At 38.6% G+C, this 27526-nt stretch overlaps 2 protein-coding genes across 2 annotated transcripts; one reads left to right on the top strand and one right to left on the bottom strand.

Moving 5' to 3' along the window:
* Positions 1-679: 679 nt before the first annotated feature.
* On the bottom strand, positions 680-17037 carry rdh10a (retinol dehydrogenase 10a). The gene is made up of 6 exons (XM_053487710.1): positions 16156-17037; positions 15015-15241; positions 5432-5530; positions 3320-3465; positions 2876-3007; positions 680-2278 (listed from the first exon to the last, which is right to left on the bottom strand). Exons 1-6 carry the CDS (start codon positions 16442-16444, stop codon positions 2155-2157), a joined length of 1017 nt encoding a protein of 338 aa, XP_053343685.1. The 5' UTR covers positions 16445-17037; the 3' UTR covers positions 680-2154.
* Positions 17038-21254: 4217 nt separating this feature from the next.
* si:ch211-171b20.3 (uncharacterized) lies at positions 21255-25466 on the top strand. The gene is made up of 5 exons (XM_053488298.1): positions 21255-21322; positions 22907-23012; positions 23598-23690; positions 23819-23871; positions 24895-25466. Exons 2-5 carry the CDS (start codon positions 22954-22956, stop codon positions 25032-25034), a joined length of 345 nt encoding a protein of 114 aa, XP_053344273.1. The 5' UTR covers positions 21255-21322; positions 22907-22953; the 3' UTR covers positions 25035-25466.
* Positions 25467-27526: the final 2060 nt, after the last annotated feature.

Genomic DNA, 27526 nt, shown 5'->3' on the forward strand with positions numbered 1-27526 from the left:
TGTATCTGTACAGTGAAGGTGGGTGATGTTTGAATGTTAAGTAAAAATAAAACAGTACTGTCCAATACTATACAAACACAGACTGAAGAAACCTCAACTAAACAGCAAATCCTACTAGATGTGTTTAGCTCCAAAGTGTTCCACCATTTAATAATTTAAATTTTCCTTTTTTTTATTATTCTGGAATGTCCCATGTTCTCAGCAGGTTGTCTTTATTTCTTTTCTTTTTATTTGGCTGTCAGTTCAACTTTCCTGATCTTTTTTCCCCTCTTCTTTTCTCTGTGTTAAGTCTTAATCTTCCTTTTAGAGCTTCTGTCCGTCCAATTAGTCACGCGTCAGAAACTTAAAATCCTCGTTAAAGGCATTGGCATCTCAGAGCTGTGTGTGTGTGTGCGTGTGCTGCTTCTTTAGTGAACTCTTTACTTGGTGTTCTAATCAGGGCATTGTAAGGATCTGGACCAAACACCAAAGCATATAAAATCCGTTCTAATGAGACATCTTGTTAGTGGTTATTTTGAGATTGTGTACAGTGTTGTTCGTGGTAGTCATGTCTGTTACTTGTAATGCACAGGAAATGTACAGAACCAATGAGGTACCTGGTTAAATAAAGTGTAAACTCATATGATCTTTATGAAGAAGCGTCCATGATATTCTCAGTGATCGTGAATTGACAGTGAAGCACAATCTAAAATCAGTTTATTAATTTAAGTTAGGCAGAGACACTAAACATGGGATCCGCACAGCGTGCAGCTCCTTATGAGAGTTACAAAAAAAAAAAAAAAAAAGAGGCATCAAATAAACGGCATACTGTCAACAAAAAACGGCAAACATAAAGAGGTAGCGACTTCAGACTCGTCACTGGGAACAAACGGCACCAGCTGCTGGAATGTACAGCAATCCCATCGACGCTTCTGTTCGTAAAACGTACAGGGTCTCCGGATCCCCATCGGAAAACAAACTGAATGAGTCACACATCCGTCGGAAGTTAAAATAATATATGATGATAACGTATACGCACGTCTCAGTCCATGTTCTGCTTCTTCTAGCAATTTAAAATATATACTGATGTTTTTTTTTTGTTGTTGTTTTAAAAAAATATATTTGTAGACACACACCTCAACCAGCTTAAATTTCTATCAATTTCTAAAAGATAATAATCGAGACGGAGCTGGCTGAATAAATAGCGTGTGACCTACAGTTACTTCCAAGTCTCTCTCTTTCTCCAGGACGAATTTCCAGCAACGATCGTAACATAAATGACATAAATCAGTGACGTTAACATTATTGATTATTAATTAGCATTGCTGGTGATAACATTAATGCCCTTCGGTGTTAGCATTCCTTCTTGCTATGATAACATTAACACCCAGCGTTAGATACATTTCAATGGATGTATTGTGTTTTTTTCTGTTTTTTTTTACAACCTCTACACATTGCCGTGTTACTGAAGGGTGAATCTGGAAGATCAGTCTGCTGCTGTTTGTGAATATTTTGTGAGGAGAAAAATAAAATAAACACATATATACAGGAGTGTTTGCATCAGCAGCCATAAAAGTGACACATTAAGAGTCTTTTCTGTGATGATGATGATGATGATGATGATGATAAAGGACCAGTCCGGTCAGACTCCTCCACAAGCCTGGAGTTTAATCCATGTCTCCAAGAGATGAAGCGATGCTCCGGGGGATTGAGGTTGGTGCAGCGGTTTTGGCTAATCGCGACAATAATGGCAGTGTATGAAGAGAAATGACGTGATTACAGTGCATGTCTACAAAACACAAAGTGACAAATAAAAAGGGGGGGGGGGTTCTTACTGCCTGTACAGTAACATACTGTATATTTCGCAAAAAGACGCTAGATAATGCTGGTGACTACATGATGTAAATAATTACTGAATACCTCACATATGATTTCAGACCTATTGACGCGGTATATAGGAGCTCGCTTCACTTTCAAATGAACTAAACGAAAGACAAACACAAAGAGGAAATCCTCAGCATAGTCCACAGCGCTCTTAGTTCCAGAGGAACAATATGGTAAACGTTTGCATCTGCTCAATGCAAGTGCACCAGTCTAAACTTCTCAGTCTCTCTCTCTCTCCTTCTCTTTCTTCTCAGTGGTCGTATCCTCTTGTTGTCTCACGAAGCGAGCTGTTTAGATCCCGTTTTTCGCCTCGTTGTTGTTCATGGCCGCTTTCCTCTGAGCCAGGAATGGGTACATGCACTTGTCCGCGCCCAGGAACCGGTACATACAGACGATGGCCTCGAACGGCAAGATGCTAAAACACAGGGGGGACAGAATATTATGTTATGACTTAAATAAAATCATAGGACTGGACATCACGTTAAGACAAAACTATGTGCTTTTATTTTTGAGGCACATTTAATGCAACACGGCTGACCAAACGTTAGAAACGGACTAAAAACTGTCATTAATGAGGAAATAAAAATTAAAAAATCCAAATAAAAGGGTAAAACAATAAATGAGTCATGAATTAAAATAAACAATATAACACAATAAATGTCCAATAAATGGAAGAAGAGTTAGTAGTGTTTGTTGTAGCTGACACGTTGCAGTGGCTGAGAGGTTTTTTTTTATGTAAAGCCGTGACATGAACATGCTTAGGTGATGCTTAGGCATTTATCAAAGTGTAACGCTAGTCGAACTTTTTATAAATCTGGCTTGTATTTTAGTTTAGTGTGAAACAATGAATAAATAAAGCACATTAACCACACTAATGACTCTTTTTACAACCTTTCATATTATATTATATTATATTACAATATATTATATTATATTATATTATTAACTAGTTAGACAACACAGCCACAGGTTAAAAAAAAAAAAAAGAGGGTCTGTATGGTCATAAGCTCACCTCTTCATGAAGGTGACCATGTAGACAATGCGTGGTGTACAGATCATGGGCTGGTCAGTCAGGATGGCCTTCATTGCCTGCTTGACACAGAACTCGGGCTTCAGCGGAGGCAGGAATGGCTCGATCTCCTTACTGAGAGAGAGACAGGAAAGGACAGATGCTGTGACGTGAAATCTACACTTTGAAGAGAAAATATGTAAAGTGACCTGTACTGTGTGTGACCTTCCATTAAAGTCGACAATTTAGGTGTGACAGAATAAATGCAAACGGCGTGAAGGATTTAAACTTTTACAAAACATCGCAGTTATATTAACAATCCTTGCTTTTAGCTTAACGATTCAAAACCTATCGTCTACCTACTCAAAGGATGAGGCTCGGGCTCGTCTATTCGCTGTTCGAATTCAAAAGTGAAAAATATATATTGTTCATTGTTTGTATATTTACCGTATCCTGCATCCTCTGAACATGCCCGTGTCCACCAGATATGGACAAACCAGCGTCATCTTGATTCCATCTTTCTCCGAAGCCTTGATCTCGTGGCTGAGCGACTCGTGGAAGCCGATGGCGCCGAACTTGCTCGCGCAATAATCCTGTTGTTGTCAAATAAACAAACATAAACACCTTTAAAAACAACAAACGAATAAACAATCTATAGAGTAGAGTAGTGTTAAAGGACAGTGATGGCTGTTAGTGTGTTAGGGCTCGGAAGGTCTGCTCCAGGGGCGCCGTAAAAAAAAAAAAAAACGGCCGACCCTGAACTCTGACCCCATTTTTACTAACAAGGAGATGGAACAGGCGACGGATAGAGAATTTCACTGTGCAGTGATGTTCAGTATATGTGATGAAGTTTCCTAGTCAGGCCTCCGTAGGCTACGATGTGGTGTGATGCCATACTAGCTAACAAGTTATGTAGCTTACTAGCTAACTATGCCATGACACTATGTATAACCACATTAGCCGTACTAGCCGACCACACTGAACTCCCAGAATCTTCAGTCTCTTTATACAATGATGGGCTGTGTCCCAAAAAAAAAGTGAACAGCACTTTATGCCTTCGGGCTGTGTGTGTGTGAATATGTGTGTATGTGATGACACGGCCAGACGTGTACAGTTTCATTAGCGTTCTTCGCTCTGCGCAGCCGCAGGGACGGTTTTGATGTGGTTCGCTCTTCAGAACGCGGCCCGGCCAAACACAGATGCGTGTAGATAAACACAAGGGGGGATAAAGAGCCTGGAGTGTGTCCACACACACACATACACACACACATGTAGACCGACGGCAGCTCTGAGTCACTGCATTAATGCTGGGCCATAAAAAACAATAAAATACTGCCTTTGAAGTAGGAAAAAAGGAGCTGAAAAAACGAAACAAAGGAGCAGAGCTTCCCTGAAGGAGAGGAAAACCAACACCGATGCTGCGGAGCCGAGGAGCTGAACACACCAGCGCACATTAACACAGCCGGGCCTTTTCATTAACGCTGTGTAACTCACTCGGCATGATGCAGGGAAAGTGGAGAGGAGGATCAGAGTATGAATGAATGAATGAATGAATGAATGAAAGGACAGATCATGAATGTACACAACAGAATAGGAAGCTTTCATAGTCAAAGACAAACAGCTTACTGTATGTCTGAGTGTGTGTGTGTGTGTGTGTGTGTGTGTTCTATACAGTGAGGCCCAAGTACCCCTGAGGCAGAGAGACACTGAAAAAAAAAGAAGACAGACAGAAATACAGACAGGAACAGTGAATGAGAGAATATTAAAGAAACAGGGAGAAGGAATTGGAAATAAACAAAAGAAAAAGAGGAAGATGTGATTATGTAAAGTGAGAGCTCGATAAACAATGTGCAAAAAAAGTGAACAGAAAGAGAGAAAGAGAAAGAAGAGATACAGAAAGTAAAAGAGGAAAGATAGACAAAGAAAAATACAGAAACAGACAGACAGGCACTGAAACAGGAAGACAGAGACAATAAGACAGACAGAAAGAAACAGTGAGAACGAGTAAGGGAGGGAGGGAGAGAAAGACAAAGAAAGAAAAGATACTGACAGTATGAGAGAGAGAGAGGAAAAAAAGAGCAAAGGACGGACACAAGGACGTCGCCCTCGCCCTCTCATCAGGGATAATCTGATCATCTTCATTCCAACACATTTTCCATAATTTTCTTTTAAATCCGTGAAGCTGCTTTGCGACGATGAGTATTGTTAAAAGCGCTATACAAAATATATATTTTTAATTATATTTAATTAGACAAAGTCTGTCATCTTTTTTTTTTTTTACAGTAAGAGAGATGGATGGATTAAATTAGTCTCACTAGAAAGTGATACAGAGAGTAAGACAGAAAGCGAGACATCTCTAGGGGGTGAAATGTAAAAATATCTCAGTTCAAACCCTCTTACATTCAAAGTATGAAGAAATGACTGACTGCAGATGAACCTGCTGATGCAGTGTGAACTCTTTCGGTATTATGATTAGCTGCTGTTGTATTCTGTGTGTGTGTGTGTGTGTGTGTGTGTGTGTGTGTGTGTGTGTGTGTGTGTGTGTGTGCGCGCACTGACCTCGATCCCTGCCGTGCTGAAGAGGCCCAGAGAGCTGGCGACCGTCACGATGTGGCCGTGATTCATCTCCAACATCTTGGGAAGAAAAGCCTTGGTGGTCTAAAAGAGGACGGGTGGGGGGGGGGGGGGGGGGGGGGTGTAGAGGGGGGGGAAGATGGGGGGGGTCGTTATTAGATGGGGTTATTCTCCTTGCATTCTTCATCTCTGCCAAAGTGCTTTGATCCCTGTGAGTTTTTCCGCCCTCCCTCTTATAATAATTCACCGAGTCTAAACAATACTCGCCCTACGGAGGGAGCGAGGGAGTGACGGCCGTTAGTGACCGCTCCGCTCTCGCACGCACCCGAGAGATTCGTTTACACGTATGTGGGAAACAACCTCGACACGTATTAGCAGGGTTTAACTTGGAAATGAAACACGAGTGAAAGAAGCGTTCTGGTTTGTCCGGCGTTTCCTCTTTCCACGCACATACACACACATACACACACACACACACACACACACACACACACACACACACACATACACACACATACACACACATACACACACATACACACACATACACACACCAATCCCGTTTGCAGGGTAGCGTTTCAGCCAAGAGAGCAACTCTTATTCACCGCCCTTACACAGCATAACTCAGTCTCTCTCTCTCTCTTACACACACACACACAAACACATACACACACACACAGGCAAACATCCAAGCAAAGTCTTTAAAAGGACATATCCCCTTTAAGAACGCTAAAAGTGATTTTAGACATTTTAGCATTAACTGGCAACCACAAGGTTTCTAAATTTTTTTTTTCCCTCATACGTGTAAATTTATTTATTTTGCTATTTATTTTAATATTTTAGTTGGGGGCAGGTTTAAGCATTTCGGTTACAGTATAATCCTGTTGTCTATATATATATATATATATATATATAAATAAACACCTCATATGTACTCTACATTACAAAGGGTGGTGTTATTTATTTATTCATTTATTTTTGATGATAAATAAATAAATAAATAAATAAATAAATAACCATTCACATTTGTTCTCAGTTAAGATAGATAGTACTTACACCTGTAGCTAACACCTACGCATTTTAAATATTGACATTCATACTTTGTGTACTCTGTGTGATTTGCATGTGTGTGTAGTTGTGTAGCGGAGTAAAAGGTCACGCTGCGTCATTGTAACGTCTTATCAAGTTTTCCCTTCGTGGCAAAAGTGACAGAAATTTCAAATTGCACAATGAATGGTAATAAAAATAGAAAAAGATAATTTTATTATACTATTATATTATTTTATTTATACTATTGATATTTTAACATTGTTTCATTTACTTGATGTACTATACTGTATAACTCAATTTTTTTTTTTTAAATAAATCATTTTGTTCTTGTGATCAAAAATAAAATAAAATGACACAAATGAAACAGACACCGAATACGTCTGCATACACAAATTTTGGCTAATGACATATTATAATAAACAGAATGAGTAGCTCAACTCTCATATCTTCTAGTCTGAGTCGTTCATTCTTTTGAATCTATTGCGCGTTTATGGAAGTCATGTGACAAAATAACGAATGATTCGAACCAAAAAGACTAAAAAAACAACTCAAAAAGCTAACTACTCATTTCTGTTTCCTGTACATAACCTACGGAGGCTTTAGACTGCTTTGCGCATGCGCGCCCAGTAGAAAATGAACTAATCACTTTCTGAGACTACTTGTTCTTTTGAGTCACGTTAAAGATTCGTTCAAAAGGCCTCCGAGGATCGCTGGTTCGAAGCCCGGGTGATGCTGTTTCCCTCTCACAGCCTGGAGAGAGCTGATTGGCCGAGCTCTCTCAGGGGGAAGGGATGAGAGGTACTTGCGCTCCCACATTAATCACGACTCTACAGCCAATCAAGGGCGTCTGTGAGCTCGCACACGCGGAAGAAGCGGCTAGCGCTTTACTCCAAGTGTGTTACTCCGCCCCTAACGGTGCGTGAGCAAGCAGTTCGAAAAGATGCGGTCGGCTGACGTCACGCGGTTCGGAGGAAACACGGGATAGTCTGACTGAGTGGTAGTAGCAGCCTTAATGTGGGAGCCCCCTAGCGACGGGGAGGAATTGGCTAGGAGTAATATTGGGGAGAAAATTGGGGGGGGGGGAAATATAATAATAATTAAAAAAAGGAATGAATCGTTTATGACCGACCCATCACTAGTTGGTACCCCACCTTGTTGCCTTCTTTGGGATATGCTGGATATGTTTCGAATTAGAAATGTTGAAATTAAACAATGACCTTGCAGTGATCGATATCATTAGTCCACTGGACGCATTGATACACATTTTCAAACAGGTAGTACACGGATATACATGATACCGGTAGTTTGTTGCGTTGCACTTTTGATTTAAAGCATTTCATATTACAGGTAGTCCCAAAAATTTCCGCAGATACAAACGAACCTTGGTTCTACTTACGGTTAAAAATTGCTCATGTATATTGTACAGAAAAATAGACGCTGCAGTGCACCAGACACCAATATTTATAATTATATTTATACATTTGTATATAATATACAATATTATACAATATTTCACTTTCAGTGTGTAAGTGAATGTATAAAATGTCAAAAGTCCAGTATATCGCATGTGCTTGTGCATGTGAGGGTGCGTGAGCAATGAGTGGACCTCACCGGTTTCAATGAGTCAGTCCAGGAGTAAAACTGTCCCAATGGAGAATAATCTTAATTTCGAAAAATCCCCAACGAGACAGAGTTCACAGTCCAATACAGTGAAAAACAGTGTTCCAACACTGTTACGTTTGACATTTGTGAGATTAATTCCCGTAGGCATGGGGTATGGGACAGAGATCTAGTCAAGTGGACTGGTATGTATGGGTTACATATGTGTCAAAGGCATGTAATACACACTTTAACGGACTTAAAAACAAATCGGACTTAAGAAGTTGCTCCTGGAACAGACCTCGTTTGTAAGTCGGGGACTAATATTACATTGAAGTTTGTGACCGGAAATTGTAGCAGGATTGTCCATGCCGGTCAGTATTATGTATTCCGCTTACCCTGTGTAGGATCAGAGGGGACCTGAAGCCTACAGTATGCTAGGCATCTTAATGGCGCAAGGCAGAAGAAACTCTGGATAGGGTGCCAACCTATTACAGGGCACAAGCACACATGATCATGCACCCAATTAGCCTACAGGGCATGTCTTTGGACTGTGGGAGGAAACCTACAGGAATCCCACTACATGCAAACGCCACACACACACGCAGGCCAGGAGACGTGATTTAAAGCCAGGGAAGGTGTGAGGTGATGGCACTAACCACTACGCCATCCTGGTTAAATGTAACACATTTCAATACTTACTTTAGTATTCAGTATATTTTTTAATTGAATACACTTAAAAACAAACAAACACACAATCAAAACTTCACAGAGGTAAGGTAAGCGCTCAGTTGGTGGAAACAGACAAGGTGGACCTGCGTAATGCTGACAGAGAGCATTAAAAATAATTTTATGGTGTGTTGGCTGGAGCTGTGCAGTCAGTAGATTTATGGAGACAGAGAGCAGTGGAGTGAAGAAGAGCAGAGCAAGCGATTCGGTGATGTCAGCGTTTATAAACGCGTTTGGGATGGTACGAGCTCACACAACCTTTAAAAACATCAATCTCACAACAATCTGGAATTTCTTTAGTTTAACACACACACACACACACACACACACACACACACACACACACACACACACACACACACACACACACTTTTCCTCCCTCGAATATCCATTAGTCATCTATCAGCTGTGCTCTCTCTTTCTCTTTCTTTCTCTCTCTCTCTCTCTCTCTATGAGAGAGAGAGAGAGAGAGAAAGAGAGAGAGATTAGAAAAATGTTGTTGCAGAAAAACCAGGCTGTGTGTAACATTTTTTGAGAGACAAAGGGAAGTCTAACGCTAAAACGATATCGTAGGAAGAACTGTTATACTTGTATTGAGGAAAGAAATGTACGAGTGGAAAAAAGCTTTCCAGTGTTTGACTGGCGTGTCCAAAGTGGATTGTGTTCGTGTACCAGCACATCCTGTTTTCTTTTTTATTCTCCTCGCACCACAGCATATAAGCCAAACATAAACCTTAAAAACAAATAGTAATTTAATAGTAAATAAAACTTCAAGTAAAAAACAGGAGGAGTTCGTGTTATCACTTGTACTAAATTAGTACAACAAGTCAATTCTTCATTTACGTTTATGTAAAGTTAATTATAAAGTTGCAGCCTTTTAACTGCAACTTGAAAACTTGAAAGGTCACTTCTAAAGGCTTTCCTGTTTACACCCGAGCGCTGACACCTGAGATCCCATCTAGAAATGTTAAATACACGCCTCTTCACCTCTACAGCTCTTTATTAAATAAAAACATGTTTATAAATCCAATTACTACTAGGCTAATTAAGTTATTGTTTAGCGTACAAGTCCCTGTAGATGAGCTTCCACTATAGAAACAATAATATACTTAAACGAGCACATTTAACAGTGATATGATAAAAAAAAACAATCAAACAAACAAAAAAAGCAAGCACGGACTAAACAACCCCGACTAAATGAACTTGGCTGTGAGCAGTTTTAAGCCATATTGCACGCGCACACACACACACACACACACACACACACACACAGGTGCGGGAGCTGAACAGTGCCGTGCGACAGACTCTTCTGCCTGGCCGGATCTTTTTTCAGTGAGAGCCCCGCTCTGGAGAATTTGGCTCCTGTCGCTTGGCATCTCGTCAAACTAATCTGAACAATAAGCGATTGTGATGGAAGTGGGTCAGACAGCAGCTCGCCATTACAGCCCAGCTTATCGTAATTTCCCATGATGCTTTTTTTCTGTGGAAATCCATGCAAAAATATTTATGTATTTTATGGTATATGATGCTGACGCGCTCCTATAAGTCACGAGCTAGAAACCGCCGTATAAAACACTACACTACACTAAAAATCGGTCAGCACCATAGGTAGTCTGTATAGTTGTTTGGGACACAGCCAATAAAATAGATAAGGTGCTGTCTCGATGTATTATGTAGTAGGGTAGTGTGCGGTTCGAGACACAGCCAATAACACAGCTAAGGTGCTGTTTTAATGTACTAAGTACTACGGTAGTGTGCGGTTTGTGACACAGCCAATAACACAGCTAAGGTGCTGTTTCGATGTACTATGTAGTACAGAAGTGTGTGGTTTGGGACACAGCCAATAACACAGCTATGTAGTAGGGTAGTGTGCGATTTGGGACACTGCCAATAACACAGCTATGTAGTAGGGTAGTGTGCGGTTTAAGACACAGCCAATAACACAGCTAAGGTGCTGTTTCGATGTACTAAGTACTATGTTAGTGTGCGGTTTGTGACACAGCCAATAACACAGCTAAGATGCTGTTTCGATGTACTATGTAGTACAGAAGTGTGGGATTTGGGACACTGCCAATAACACAGCTATGTAGTAGGGTAGTGTTCGATTTGGGACACAGCCAATAACACAGCTATGTAGTAGGGTAGTGTGCAATTTGGGACACAGCCAAGGTGCTATTTTGATGTACTATGTACTACGGTAGTGTGTGGTTTGGGACACAACATAGCCTTTCACATCCGTTGTTCTAGTTCTGGCACAAATTGAACTTTCACGTAAAACCAGATGGATGGAAAACACACACACACATACACACACTGTGTGTGAGCTGGCTGTGATTCTTCTCTGCAGCTGCGCTTAGAGTCTGTGAAGAGTGCAGGGGCCTCCTCGGGGCGTTCGGCACTTGATGACATCACTTCCTTTTGGCTGCTGCTCCATTCCCATAAGGTAGTAAAGACGAGCTCCATCTGGAAACGGGCTTGTCTCGCCTTTGCTGTTTAAACACGAGCAAAACTTGTGATGTTTGGATCTGACACTGAGAATCACGATCAGGTCAATATCGGGCTGAATCACTACTTTGCAATCAGATTGAAGTTGCACTGGTGTTGGTTTGTACACGTATTACTCAATGTTAGAATTAGATAATTGCACAGCATGCCTTTCACATGGTACCAGACTGATCAAACCAGAGTGGAGTAGGGAGCACTGTTGACTGTACAATGCATGCCTTATTATACAATTCATTTCAAATGAATCTTTGGGTACTGTGCAGTAGTTATTGGTCTGCACACCTGGTGTATTTATTTAAATGTTGTACCTCTGTACATAATTACATTGTATTGCGTAATATTTAAATTCTCTAGTACACACTGTTTTTGTAGTCGTTCTTTCTTTAGATGTAAATGTATCTTACAGGATTGATCAAATCATGCTATCTATTAATCAACAAACTTGCTTTTAGTAAATAAATCAGTGTTTTTCTGCATAAATATAAATAGCCTAACTCCTGTCTGCCATCTGTAGTTAATCTAAGAGCCATTAGTAATTTTTTGAGGCGAAAAAAAACAGAACAAACTAATCCTATACACTTGTAGGGACTAATTACTGCTACAAGAGTGTGTGTGTGTGTGTGTGTGTGTGTGTGTGTGTGTGTGTGTGTGTGTGTGTGTGTGTGTCTGCTGGTTTTGTGGTATTAATGAACCACATCCTCTACTCTGCGGCCCGTTCATGTCCTCATTCATCACACAACGCTTTCATCTCACAACCACAACACAAAGTGCTTAAGAAAACACAAGCAGATTCTTAACAAGAGTCTAAACTACGCACACGTGCACCACTTACAATCTGATTTTTTTTTTTAGCTCCATTTACGACCACTGACTGACCAGAGAAAATATGAACGCAGCCTGTGGACTGTCTGAAACTGTTAAAAAAAAAAAAAAAAAAGGGTGTATATATACGTATATTTGTGATGTGATAATAAATATCACATTCATCGTGAGAGGAGTCAATGACTTAAGCAGAAATGACAAGTTACTCTTCTGTGGTTTATACTGTTTGACCAGACTTTGGCCTTTACAGGAACAACTGCTCATTCTAAATCCCAAATGTCTGCAATAAATGTTTTGTTCCCAATTTGTGTCTACAGCGTAGTGCCCTTCTTCCTCTCTGTCATTTCTTCATTTTAAGTTTTTTTTTTTAGTTTTTTTTTTTAAAATATCATTCCTTCATTGCAAAATATCCTGTCAGGGTCTGTGATCCAAGGAAAAGGACAATGAAGACGCCATTTAGACCTGGACAAAAAGCCTCTTAAACAAAAGAAAAATAATAATAATAATAATAATAATAATAATAATAAAAGTATAAAATGCAGTACTTTACTGCTTAAGAAAACATGAGCAGGCTTATTTATTATATTTATTAGCATGCACTTTATTACTTTATTCCTTTTACCCATCGACAATGGTAGCTCCATTCCCAAGCTAAATACAAGCTAAGAGATTAGTACAGAAATGGTAGGATTATACGATGTGCCGTTAAGTCTACTACACTGATTTGAGCTACTCCTTGCAGACTATGACTAAAGAGCAGTATGCGATTTGAGACAGCTCATTAAATAAAACAGGAAGCACGACCACAGCAGTCAGTGCAACAAGCAATCAACATCACTTAGTTAATTTAGGTCACTTTTCACAGGTGTTAAAACTGTGTGTGTGTGTCTTTGTGTGTGTGTCTGCCACTCTGTGAACCTTCACACTCCTCTCTACCGGCCCATCAATAACTCTGTCAGGCCGATAAACAAACAGATCCTCCCTGTGAACGTGTGAGCTCAGCCCAGCATGGTGCTGCACAAACTGCCCCCTCCGCAGGGCGCTGCGGGGGAGAAAGCACACTCGCTTACCAACACTTACCAGCTCAATTAGGGAGGGGAAAAAAAGCCACCTCCAAATGGCCCCATCAGTGGGCCTTTAATTAACAAAGCGGGGAAAGTTCCTGTGAGACGCCGACTGGCCGGCCTTTTGTGTCTCTGCAGAGTGGAAACCGAGTTCCCTTAGAGATTCTGCACTGCGCTCGCTCTCCACTGATTACTGAAATTCATCCTGACAGGCATGTGGTATATATATAGCAACATTAAAATCAACACAAACACCTAACACACTATGCAATCTGGGAGTTTTTTTGGCCAATCACCAGCACTGTGCACAATTTTGACATGCTGTTTGCGGTTTGGCACGTAGCCGATCACACAGTACTATGAATATCCAATCACACACTTGTCGTATGTACTGTTTAGTATGGTACTATACCAGTTACATAAATAACACACTCTTTTTATGTTAGCATCTATTTTCATCCTGGCCTTGATCCATGCCACAACATTTACACCTAAAGTCATGCTCCATGTCCCAAACAGAACAATATCATAATAGGTAAATAGTGCACCACCTAACATCCACAACAAAGAGAGACCTGAGCACCCTCCACCCCAGCAGGACTCAGAGGATGTCTGGGATAGGGCTGGGCAATTAATCAAAAACGACATTCAGAACCTTTAAACGACATGTCAATTATTTGTCTATTTATTTTTTATCATTATTTTTTTTTTTAGTTCTTTACTTTTATAGTTAAGGATATTTACAAACCAGTACAAACCATGTCAGAAATTTAAGGGGGAAATTAAAAGATAGAGATGAACTTAACACACACATATATACTAGTGGTGATATCACCCAGCACTAACCTGAAACCAATAAATGAATAAAACTTATTTTTTTTAAAAGTGGTTTCGCTGAAAAAAGTACTTAATGGGATTTGATTAATATAAATGTAACAAGGCTGTCTCTTCTACATAGTGCTTGTGCAGGGAAGCAGAAAAGAGAGAAACCCTTAAGTTATCGGATATGGGAGTTTTTTTTTTGTAAAACTTGGGGAAAAAGTTTTAATTGATAATATTAATAAAATGATTAACAGGTAAAATACTTAAGGATCATCTAATTATAAAAAAAGTCACTCAAACTCCTTTAAGGTGCAGATAAGCCCAGTCAGTACCTTGAAGAACAGAGGATTCGGTGATAATAAAAAACTGTGATAAGAAATAAAAGTGTATGTGTATTTATACATTTAAACATAGGGCTGTGTGACGATATAAAGTAAAAATGTCCTGACTGCATTACTCAATATTCTCATTCCTACATGCATCTGTTATGACTCAATATAAAACTAATTTTAATTGAATATAGAAAGGTTATGTGTGCTGAGTATCCCTACAAACAACGTAGTCTCAGTTGCACATCGACATTTCGTTCTGCCTGTGATGTGGCCGCGCGAGGGATCGTCTTTGCTCTTTTGCAAATGGACAAAGGGAATTAGGTTCAGCCGTTTGGTCTCTGTGCAACAAAAGGCAAACATCCTTTCAAGAGGAAAGCGCAAATACCGCAAATAAAAGGAACGAGACGTGACTCACAACAGGTCAGAGACTACGTAATAAACAGTAACATTGAACTGGCAGCTCTACCTCCAACCAAACAGAATGCCGAAGTGTTAAAAGAAAGGGCACTGTTTATGTCTTTTCATCATCTGCTTTTCTAAAGTAACTCTCTGCGTCACGCTTTGGTCTAAGCACACTGTGACACCGTGGTCTTAAGTCTGAAGTGGTTTGGGATGAAACCGATCATGCAGCGATGTTTGACTCACCCAGAAGTGAGCGTGGCAGTTGACCACCATGGTCCTCTCGATGAGCTCGTCTGGACACTCCAGCAAGTGCTGTCCGGAGACCACGCCCGCATTGTTGATCAGCAGGTCCACGTCGCCCACCTCGCGTCTCACACGCTCCGCTGTCGAATACACGCTCTCACGCTTCCCTACGTCACACACGTACGTGTACACCTGAGGCTTGAATGGCTGCACCTCCTCCACACCGCCTAAAACGCACAACATGAAACAGGCATAATATGTCAGTTATTTTCTATTAACTAGGAATTTATACATAATACATGTTCGCATGGATCACAAAATTATTGCAATTTTGTCTCTGTGATGGAGATCTTCCTCAGCGAAGGTTGAGTGTGCATTGAATGTCACGGTGCATTATGACTCTCACAGCTGCTGTCTTCTATCATGCATATGTCTTTATTAACCATCATGGTACCACTTAACATCTCTAAATATGTTTTTTTTGCAGTTAAGCAAAGTCGCACACTAAAAAAACTACTTCATCGCCATGACCCTTTTTCTTATAACTCTTATAACAACAACGTGGTAATACTAACAATGTACAAAATTTTATAAAGACATGTTGTTATTCTTTCGGCTGCTCCAGGCGGGGGGGTCATCACAACAACTTGCCACTATTTTTTTCTCGCCAGATGCCCTTCCTGACGCAACCCTCACATTTCATTCAGTATTGTGACGAGGATTGTATTCAGTGGCTGGGGTTCGGCATCAGGTGGTATTTGAACCTGGGCCTTCCGCAAGAGAAAACTACCACTGGGCCAACAATGCACTGTATTTTATTATAGAAACATCATTCTTACAAATCTCTTTACTATTGTGTGTGTTTTAAATGGTTAACTAATACTGATTTCAAAGTGATATTTTAACACTAGTTTATCATAACATGAAGTCTTTAAACCTCTATGTCTAGATTAGAACTGATTGAATGCACAGAAAGCCTTTAGTTCTTATTATAGTTCTATACTGTAACAGAATAATTCTCCATTGTGTGTGTGTGAATATTAAAGTGTTCATGTGCATCAGGTTACAAAGCAAGTTACACAACATGATACACGCTCGCACCCACCTGTGTGTGTGTGTGTGCGCGCGTGCGTGGTTTTACCCTCTCTGTCCGCGTGCGTCTCCTGCTCCCGGTAGATCTGTCTCACGAGCTCGGCGGTCTCCTCGTTGCTCTGGCTGTTGATGTCCCACAGCACGAGCACAGCGCGGCGGCGCGCGAACTCCAGCGCGAACAGGCGGCCCAGCTGACCGCCCGCGCCCGTGATCACGCACACCTGACCGGCCACGCTCTTCTCGCGGGGTCGCGCGACCCAGCGGAACGCCGCGAGCGTGATCGCCCACATCACCTTCATGAGCACGAGCACGAACTCCAGCAGCAAGCCGAGCATCATCACTGCACACACACCTTCTGACTTAATTACACTAAAACTACTGAGGCAGTGGGTTATATATACACTCACACACACACACACACGCCAATAAAACCTGTTCTAAACGTCAAAAGCCTATCATAAATAACCGATTCTATTTAAAAACACTTAAAATACTCCAAACTACTGTTTCATTACAAAGCTCTACTAACTAAATGAATGAAACCAAAGTAAATAAACAACCTGGTGTTAAACTCTAAGATGGAAAAAAAATCATTATTATTATTATTACTATTAAGAAATTAAAAATAACAACGAATTAGCACCGAGAGCTAAGAAAACGGATCGGTTAGTTCGGTTTAAACATTCCGGTCTCTCAACATATCAGACTAACAGATTAGCTTTATCGACAGAAAAAATAAAAATAAATAAAAGACGGAAAAGAATCGTTTTAAACTCCTGAAATTGCGGACTCGAGCTGACCGGTCCGGTGCGTTAGATAGGGAATAGCTGCCTGTTTCGCGACTGCGTGCGCGTGCGTCTGAGTGTATATGAGAGTGCGCGCGCCTAAGAGCCAAAGCGCCACTTCCACAGCTGGTGTGTCCGCTCCGACTTCATCCGCGCGAGCCGCATTTAAACCCGCCCAGCGCTGCGGCGAGGACCCGCCCCCCTCTCCCCCACTCTCTCTCTCTCTCCCTCCCTATCTCTACTGTATCTCTTCATCCCTTACTCTATCTCTCCCTACCTCTCTCTTTCTTCCTTTCTTTTCCTCTCTCTGTTTCTCCCTCCTTCTTTATTTCACACTCCCTCTCTCCATCACTCTTTCTCTCTCTCTCTCTCTCCCTTCTTCTTGACAGGCACTGACTTCGGGCTGGCCGCTTCAGTGCCTGACTGGAATAAGTCCCATAAAATTTGTGTGTGAAAAACATGCCTCATCTTACATAAATATCCTAGTCCTAACAAGGTTAAAGAAGTTCACTTTAAAACATTACACATTGTATTTTTTCTTTTAATTCCATAATTGCAAAGTTTATGTACATTGTGGATCTATGTACTGTACACTCTGCAACCAACAGAAACAATGTATTCCTCATCTTTTTTTTTTATTTTTTTTTTTTTACTTGTGGTGTGGTCAATCGTTTTGGCAGCAACCATAAAAAGTATATTTTTTATTTTATTTATAAACCTTATAACTTTAAAGGATATACTTAACCTAAAGTTTATTTAAAGGATAAACTTTTTTTGCCATAGTAGCAAATTATTTGAATATAGGGTCAACTTTTATGTTTTATTGGCCAAATTCTATGTTCATAAATGTACATTTTCTAAATCACCTCCTAAAATATCACCTTTCCTCTGAGAAATCCAAAACCTCATCCAAACTCATAAAATGTACAGAAAACCACAAATCTTCTGTTACTGTCTCGACATTCAGATTGAATCAATAAATCAGTGATTTTTTCCCCACATTTAGTCAGTCTCTCTATTATGTTATTATTTATTTATTTATTTTTCTTTTTGTTCTACATATTTTGGTAATTTTTTTATTTGGTTTGCTGTATATCTTTCTCTGTTTTGGTAATTGTGGATAAAAAAAATACAGCATGCCTATACTAATTCTATATACCAATTGTATACAATTACATTGTTACTTGTTTATAATAACTATATATTAATTATATACTATAGCCTATATGTAAAATACATATATTTTTATATACAATTATTATAGACAATTATATATTTTTATTATATCAATTTTAGTAATTATATAAATTACAATGATAAAATTGTAAAAAAATATAATTTGTACGTAATACATTTTTATAATTGTAATATGTAATTCTTGTTATTAATTAAAAAAATACAAAGAAAAAATGGTCACATACATCATCTTTTCTTTTAGTAATCTTTTAACTTGCTGGTGCGCCTTACATACAATTTTTGTTACTGCCTGTATATACAATTATCTTGCTGCATGGTTTCATGTGCACATAGAAACAGTATGGTCTTCTTAATAGAAACCATTTTATATATATATATATTCCTCACTTCAAAGATGCTTGTTGCTTACTTGCTGCTTGCAATTTCCCCTTGGGATTAATAAAGTATCTATCTACCTACCTAGCTAGCTGTCTAGCACACAGAGTGATATTAGTAACATTTATATTCTAAAATGCAACCAGATTTGAAAATAAGAAGAATAATGAAACTAACATAAAAATGCATTTAATATATAAACATCATTTTGATGTGTGATGACAGTTTCTATTAAAGATATTATCTAGTTATTCTGATTATTTTAAATCTAAGTGACAGATTTGTTTACAATGGTGCCAAGACACACTAAAGTGTTTATTCTAAGATAAACATGCATAATATAACCTTGAATTAAAATGCAATTGAATAAATAATAAGGACAGGGTGCTGTTTAGTGGAAATGTAAAATGTTTTCTCAAATGATTTTTATATGTTTGTCTGATGTATAAATAGTTGATTTATACTGGTTATGTGTGGATCTGAAGCAGAAAGTAGTCGCACTGAGTTAAGTTAAATTTCTGACTGTGTACGAGCGCTATCTTGTGGTTCGCCGTGGTACTACTATTTGACTAGTTGAAATCTAATACATTTTATTTAACTCCACGATGCTAAAATAACATGCATCCGGTAGAAGAAATTTAATTTAATTTAATTTTTAATAAATATAGTCATTATTATAATATATAGACGCGCTTTCTATCGTGCTTTATTTTTTTGCTTGCTCAAGTAACTACGCATGCGTGCCCACGTGAACGTTTCACTTGTACCATAGTAACCACCATAGTAACGCGCGCAGCGTACTTATTATGGGATGCGGTAACTATAGGAACGTAAACAAGATGAGGAAGCAGCTAACGCTTTTCTCGCGAGGATAAGTTATTACATAATGTTCTCATCAACGCCAAAAAAGGCAAAAAATTTAGATACTTTAATGTTACTGTATAGGAAATACCATGACTGAAATACGACTATTTGTTCCTTCTAAAGTGAGAGAAGCAGTCAGTACAGTGTCATACATTCCAGAGAGGGACAGTAATAAAACCCCAAACTGCGATCCGTGCCATCTGCATCGACTTTCCTGTTTTAGATTAATACCCATCGAGGACACGGATGAAGGAGTGAGATTTAATGTTTCGTCGAACCCACAGCAGCCAAATGGCTTCAGAAGTGAGTACAATTAACCAGAGGATGCGAGAGGCCTACAGGATCAACCATGTGATCATTCATGTGTTGATACAAGGCTGTTATTATACAACTTTGTCTGTTATGCATACACACAGGCTATTATCAGACTTAAATATTTAATTGTCAGTGGATATTATACCCAACATTGAAGAAATTGAATAAATTAATATTAGTATAATATTAGTATAGTGAGGACACGGATAAATTGTGCATGTGCAAAAGAAAAAAAAATATATATATATATATATATATATATATATATTATATTATATATATATATATATATATATATATATATATATATTTTTTTTTTTTTTTTTTTTCTTTTGCACATGCACAATTTATATTTTCACTCATCTCATAAACAGAAGTTCTTTGCTTTAGGTGTGCTTTCATTTCTACAAATAATAATTAGAAAGCAAAATAATTTTTATCCTCCACCATTTTTTACAGTAAAACTGTAAAAGTCATTGTTCTTCGCTTCAAGATTTTGCATCAAACACAATTATTTCATTAGATCAACCACTATATTGCCCAGCCAGTATGTTTTTTTCTCTGATCACAGGAGAGAAAGAAGTGATGTACAGTAATTGGCTCTTACTTTAGATACCTGTAATGCATTTTTTTTTACTATCCTGTTTGAGAGAAAAAAGCATGTAAGGTTAAATCTTTTTACTAAAAAGAAGCACAGATCACGATGTGCAAATTTTCTATCTCTAAGTTCAAAATGTTCAAAATGGCATTTATTGCACGTCTAGAAAGATATAGAGGTAAAAAAAAATCAAAATACAATGATAGATACAGTATTTAAACATGTCTGTCAGATATGGTACTATTGCACTTCTTTACATTTTCAAATTGCCCTTTTTCTTAAGGATTAATTTCACATTTAATGTGACAGTTTCTATATGGCACTTTGTTCTTTGACAATAAATAAGGTAAGATACACTACCAGTCAAAGTTTGGACACACCTTCTAATTTAATGGTCTCTAATGACTTTTGTTTCTTTCTCCATTTTAAAACAATGCTGAAGGCATTCAAAATATGCAATAATTTCATTTGAACAGTTTATGTTAAGATTTGTCTGCTACTTATGCTCTATAATGCCTTTGTCACGGCTTTAATCTGAGGCGCTGTTTGTAATTGGTGATTTATAAGGCTGGTAACTCTAAATTATCTTCTCCTCTGCAGCAGAGATAAGTTTTGGTTTTGCTTTCTTGGGATGGACTTCACCATGGTGCTTGATGGGTTTTGCAAATGCACCTGACAACAATCTTTGTGCAAGAACTATTCCAGAACATTATTTATTTACAGCTTTGTGTCTTTAAATAATTATAATAATAAACTTACTCCATACATCTAGAAAATTCTGCACTTCAACCAGTTTAGGCCAATGGACTGTTGTAGGACCTGCAGTCAACATTCACACGTGCATACACACTACGAGCGATCTAGGAACTTAATCTGCATAGTATCAAAAATAAATAAATGAATGAATTACATATTGGATTAAGTAATTCCCTTTGTGAATGTTTTTTTCTCAGGAGATGTCCATGTACCAGTGCTGAGTTTGAGCTCAGAAACCACTCAGGGTGATGGTTTTAAGCCACGTTTTCTGTTTGATCCGAGATGGGGGAACAGGATTTACTCCAACACTTATCAGCAATCAAAAGGTTTGTTTTTGTCTCTTCATGAGCCTAACCATAGAGTCAGTTATTCCTTTAATGAGCCCTGATATGTCTTTAATTTGTCACATACAGTACGTGTAGATAGATAGATACAGTGCTTTGCAAAAGTATTTCATACCCCTTGAACTTTTCACATCTTGTGATGTTACAAAATGTAACTTTTGTCCAAATTTTATTGGAATTTTATGTAATAGACTAACACAAAGTGGCATATAATTGTAAAGTGGAGGGAAAAATAGAAATTATTAAAAAAATGTTTACAATAAATATCTGCCACCCTTCAGTGGAACCAATTGCCCTTAGAAGTCACCTAATTAGTCCACCTGTGTTTAACTTAATACTAGCATAAATATAGCAGTTCTGTGAAGCCGTCAGGGGTTTGTTAGAGAACATTAGTGAACAAAAACATCATGAATCCCAAGGAACACACCAGACAGGCCAGGGATAATGTTGTGGAGAAGTTAAAATCCATTCTGTTCAATCCATTATTTGAAATTGGAAAGAGTATGGTGCAACTGCAAACCTACCAAGACATGGATGTCTACCTAAATTAATAGGTTTGGCAAGGAGAGCATTAAGTGGGACCCAAGAGATCCATGGTAACTGTGTAGAAGATGTAGAGATCTATAGCTTAGGTTGCAGAATCTGTCCACATGAGAACTATTAGGCCAAAAATTTGGCCTTTATGGAAGACTGGCAAAAAGGAAATCTATAAGAAGTCTCGTTTGCAAACATGTGGGAGAAAGTGCTCTGGTCAGATGAGACCAGATGAGAACTTCTTGGCCTAAATGCAAATCTACAGCATGTTTGGCAGAAAACTAAGACTGTACATGGTGCTTTTCTTCAGCTGGGACAGGGAAGCTGGTCAGTTTTGATTGGAAGATGGATGGAGCCAAATACAGGGCAATCTTAGAAGAAAACCTGTTAGAGAATGGGGTGGAGGTTCACCTTCCAGCAGGACAATTACCCTAAAAATACAACCAGAGCTACAATGAAAGACCCAGTCAAAGTCCAGCCCTAAACCCAATTGAGAATCTGTGGCAAGGCAAAAGTGAAAATTGCTGTTAACAGACACATTCCATTTAATCTGATTGAGCTTGAAATGAAAAAATTGATTATTTAGATGTGCAAAGCAGGTAGAGACATACCTCAAAAGACTCGCAGCTGTAATTGCGGTGAAAGATGGTTCTACAAAGTATTGACTCGGGGGTGAATACTAATGCATGCCACACTTTTCAAATATTTTTTTGAAAAAAAAAAAAAAAGTGAAAACCATTTATAATTTTCCTTCCACTTCATAATTATGTGCCACTTTGTGTTGGTCTATCAAATGAAGTTCCAATAAAATACATTTATTGTTTGTGGTTATAAAATCTAGAAAAGTTTAAAGAGTATTAATACCTTTGCAAGTCACTGTAGATAGATAGATAGATAGATAGATAGATAGATAGATAGATAGATAGATCTGTTGATTGATTACATAAATATCTACAGTGATGGAAAGAATTTTCATGCTAATGATTTAATAATAATTTGATTTAAACTCATTATAACCTGGTTATCTTTCAGATCTGTCCTTCAAACATACAAAACCTTTACCTTCAGTTCCTAGTCCGATGTGCAATGTAAACAGGAAGGAATCTCCTTTCACAGTTACAAAGTACCCTACTTTAGTGTGAGTATAACAAAACATCTGTCACACGTATGTTAAATGGCAAGGTTGACTTCTTTTACTGATCAGTGCTGATCCCCATATGCTGACGCCTATGTTTAGGATTTTTATGCTGTTTCAATAATATCTGATAATATAGCTGTTGAACATAGTGCGCAGATGAGCATCAACGAGCGCGGATACTTAAAAATAACTGCAATCCCGCACTGACCCCCAAAACAACATGTAGACCCTGGTGATCTAGGAGATAAAAGGCACCTGCATAAATGCTTTGTGCTCGCGGAACTGAAGTACTCTCACATGCAATACAATCATCGACTCGAAATGCAGTTTTGTGTGGGTGTTTGTTTGTGCAGATCATGGCAACTTGCACTCATTAAAAAAAACAATCTATTATTATAATTGCCTCAAGAAGACATCATCAGGAATTCTCGTAATGTAAGGAGACACTGTTGTTCCTCCTTCAATCAATGTCTTCACAGAGCTTTGATTATTAACCAGCTATTCAGTTTTACGAGCGCAATTGAATGAGCAATGTACCAGTCTGACATCTGATACGAGTTTTGACGCCCAGTGTTCTGATCTCAGCTTAGAAGACAGATGCAGACTTGGTAATGTATTGTCAGTTCCGGTATCTGTTACAACGGCCTCTATCAGTGCACACGGCAACTCCAAAAACAGGTGAGGAAACGCACATCAAAACCTCTTAGATATGTGTTTTTTTTTAAATTTTTTTTTATTGTGTCAGCCTGTGGGTGTTCGTGTGTGTGTGTGTGTTTGTGTGTGTGTGTGCGTGTATGGTTACGAAGGACGCTAAAGAACAGAATGAGTAATCCCTCACCTGTCAAATTAAGCATCACGGGTAAGTGCATATCATTTTTCACATAGCGTTCATTTGAAAACCATTAGAAGTGGGAACGATGCCAGACACGTGCAAGCGTTTCTTTCTCATCACGGTAATCATGTGGGATTTCATCACAAGAGATTTTCAAAATTTATGGGCGTTACCTTAATTTTCCCGTCCCTTGTTTCCAGGCCAATTAATAATAATATTTATACTCTGCTCATTAATATAATGAATTCTTATGCATACGTCAGTTCCACGTAAATCTCACAATTTACATGAACACAGTTTATTTAATGTTTCATGTTTTTTTTTTTAAGTCCTGAAAAAAAAGCCACACTTTCACCTGTGCTCTTGATAGAAACCATGTCATGTCAATCAAGTGGCATTGTGACAGGACAACGTTACCACACAATGATGTCAACACGGTCGATTTCACTCGGTGGTAATTTTCCAGCAGCGCCAACGCCTTTGTGAGATTTTATTCCAATAATCTGCAACACATTAACGCAGTGTGAATCGATTACAGTCACGCTAGATAATTGTAATTAGTAATTAGATCCTTGTTCAAATGAAATATTTTTTTATGAGAAATCTATATATCTTTTAAATAAAAACTGTACACGTGTTCTTAAATCTGATATTCTTTCTTTCAGAGTAGTTTACTAGACTTTAGATTCATCGACCTCCCATTTTCTTCCAGTTTTTTTTTCCACTCTGGAGCCGTTCCTCCGCTTTCCACTTCCTCCAATTTACAAGGCTCTTGTTTCCTTCTTCACTATTTGTTCAAGTGTTTCTCATCACAGATTCTGCTTAAATAATTCCTTTTTCTCTAGTTGTTAAGCTTTTCTAGTTTATAGCCTAGCTTACAGCTCTATACTTTATGTTGTTCTTTGTTTAAAGTGTTTCACTGTTCCTTGTTTTCATAGAGTAAAATTGAGTAATATTGTGTAATTCGGTAAATTGAGTAAAATTTTGATTAATACTCCCTCCGTTATGTGCTCAGACATTTGGAGTCCCTTTTTTTTTTTGTTGCTGTAGATCAGTCGTTCGCAGATCCGTTGTTGGGAGCTTCAGCGTCATTCATCCAGAGACTTCTCGAAATGTCCACACTGCAGGAAAAAACAGTTCAACAAGAGAAGCTCAAAGAATTCAAGAAGAACAGAAGGCAGGAAGCGTGAATGCACAATCTGCTGGTTAATAGAAAAAGCAAATATAAGTGATTATTGGACAGAAATATTTAACTGTGTTTCTTCAATTTTGAATGTGCTTTGAGGTTTCTGTCCATCAAAGGACAGAAACTTCAAAGCACTTTTGTAAGTTGGTCTGGATAAGAGCATCTGCCAAACGCCTGTATATGTAAGTGTAATACATAATTAAGGGAAGCTTAGAGCTTCATTCAGGCTTCGTGGAAATTAACTGTTAATTACTGTTAAGGTGCATTGGAACGCTGTCAGTACAGTATGTTAAGTCAAGCTTTAATTATACTTCCAACCCATTATACAAACACGAAAGAGGAATGGACTTATTGGGCAAAATATGCCCAACTCCACTATGACAGGTGGCGATATGCCTGTGTTATAAACATGCTGTATGACTTTTGAGGACCCCCCCCCCCCACACACACACACACACACAAATTTAGATCTTGAAGATATACAATATTTGTACCTTATTGTAGAATTCTATGTTCTGTGCCAGCTTGACTAAGATAAATAATGTCATTTAAGACAATTGTGTGATGATTTAAGCATGAAGTTTTAAAGAAGGACAAACATCGCTAGCCAAATAATGTGTGTACCTGACAAAATGCACATGAGCATGACTGCAAGTTTGTTCGTCTACTTGATAACTAGTTACCTAGAACATTTTCTGTAATGTGTGCATGTGCACATGTTTCCTGTACTGTAATGTGTGCATGTGTCTGTGTGTGTTTGTGTGGGAGAGAAAGAGAGAGAGATGTAATAAACTCAGCTTAACTGCATTGACTGTCCTTAATTAGTGTTTGCATCTCACCCACTGGGTGGAGACGACATTGTGTCTGAATCACATGGGACCATGCATTGATTGTACTGTAGGCGTGTGTGTGTGTGTGTGTGTGAGAGAGAGGGAGTGTGCACGTGTTGTGGTTGAAGCACGTGTGAATAACAATTTTGTTTAAAATAAAAATAATTTAAATAATTTATTCCGTAAACATGCATCTCCAGAGTCCGGGTTCGATTCCCGGCCAGGCTTAATTCCCAGCTCTGTGTGCATGGAGTTTGCATGTTCTCCTCGAGATTGGTGGGTTTCCTCCGGGTACTCCGGTTTCCTCCAACAGGAATCATGTCATAAACGATTGCAGTATAGATTTGAACCTATTTTGTCTAAGATACAGAACCTCAACACTGATTGTGTAACTGTTTCTGTGCGTGTGTGTGTGTGTGTGTGTATTGATCAGCCTCTATATTGATCAGTGAGTTCATTGATTAATGTCTGCATTGATTGAAACACACAACAAACACGCTTAATACACAGACTGAAAGTGAGTACGGACAGAGTGTCTGAGGGCACATGGTGCGTCTTTATGGCAAATTTATTTTATACTGTTGAAGCAATTCTAAGCGGAAGCAGCGGTATAAGCGTGCTATTCTGCAGTGAGGGGACGTGTTTACTGCAGCTCTTCTTTCAAACCGAATGAGCACCGAGTTGTGTTAATGAGCTTGGATATCTGGGACTCAAAGATGTGAGTAAAACGATCCTCTTTAGCCTGATTGTATCCTTTTTTGTGAGGTTTTACAAGCTAACTGTGTTATTTTTTCATTGCACAGTCACAGTTATTATTATTATTATTATTATTATTAATATTATTATTATTATTATTATTATTATTATTATTACAGTTAAACCCAGGGATAAGTTTGTCTCAGAGGAGATTTGTAAACAAGGTGAGAAAGTGTGAGGAAATGATCATCAGTAAGTCATACATCTTGGACAACTTAGAAATACTTTCTGAAATTTTTAATCATGTCTCTAATAAAGTTTTATTTCAAACAGTATAGCAGACACACTGGAACTTGAGGTCTGATCACACTTGCAGTATGTTTTTTTTTTTTTTTTTTGGTGTAGCTCCGTAACAGTCTGTCCCAGTCTGGGGTAACTCTCTCTCTCTCTCTCTCTCTCTCTCTCTCTCTCGCTTTCTTTCTCTCAGACTGAACAGTTCACAATATACAATGCACCATATAAAATATATCCTAAGGCATAATATTCAGTAACTACAATAAAATTCAGTTACTTAACTAACACTAACTAACAATTCTTAACTCAATTTTCTTTTTAATTCTGATCAAAGATGGCTTCGGGACTAACGATAGCAGATCGAATAGAACCTTTTGAATTTGGACACCAGGACGAGTCAGACAGCTCCAGCGGGCAGAGGGGTCTGGATCACTGGCAGCTCAGGAGCAACATGTATAGCTCGACAGAGAGACAGGGAGAGTTAAAGAGAGGGAGAAAGAGAGAAGAGTAGAAAAGAGTTAGGTATGGTCGCAGTCACACAATGTATAATGTTAATGTATATTTAGTGCAGGGACTCCAGCAGGGACTAACTGTGACAGCATAACTAAAAGGGAGAGCCAGAAGGAAACATAGACATGAGGGCTCCCTGAGTGACAATATATTCCTTATCTTGTTT

Source organism: Clarias gariepinus, chromosome 26 (genome assembly GCF_024256425.1).
Source record: "Clarias gariepinus isolate MV-2021 ecotype Netherlands chromosome 26, CGAR_prim_01v2, whole genome shotgun sequence".
NCBI classification, from domain to species: Eukaryota; Metazoa; Chordata; class Actinopteri; order Siluriformes; family Clariidae; genus Clarias; species Clarias gariepinus.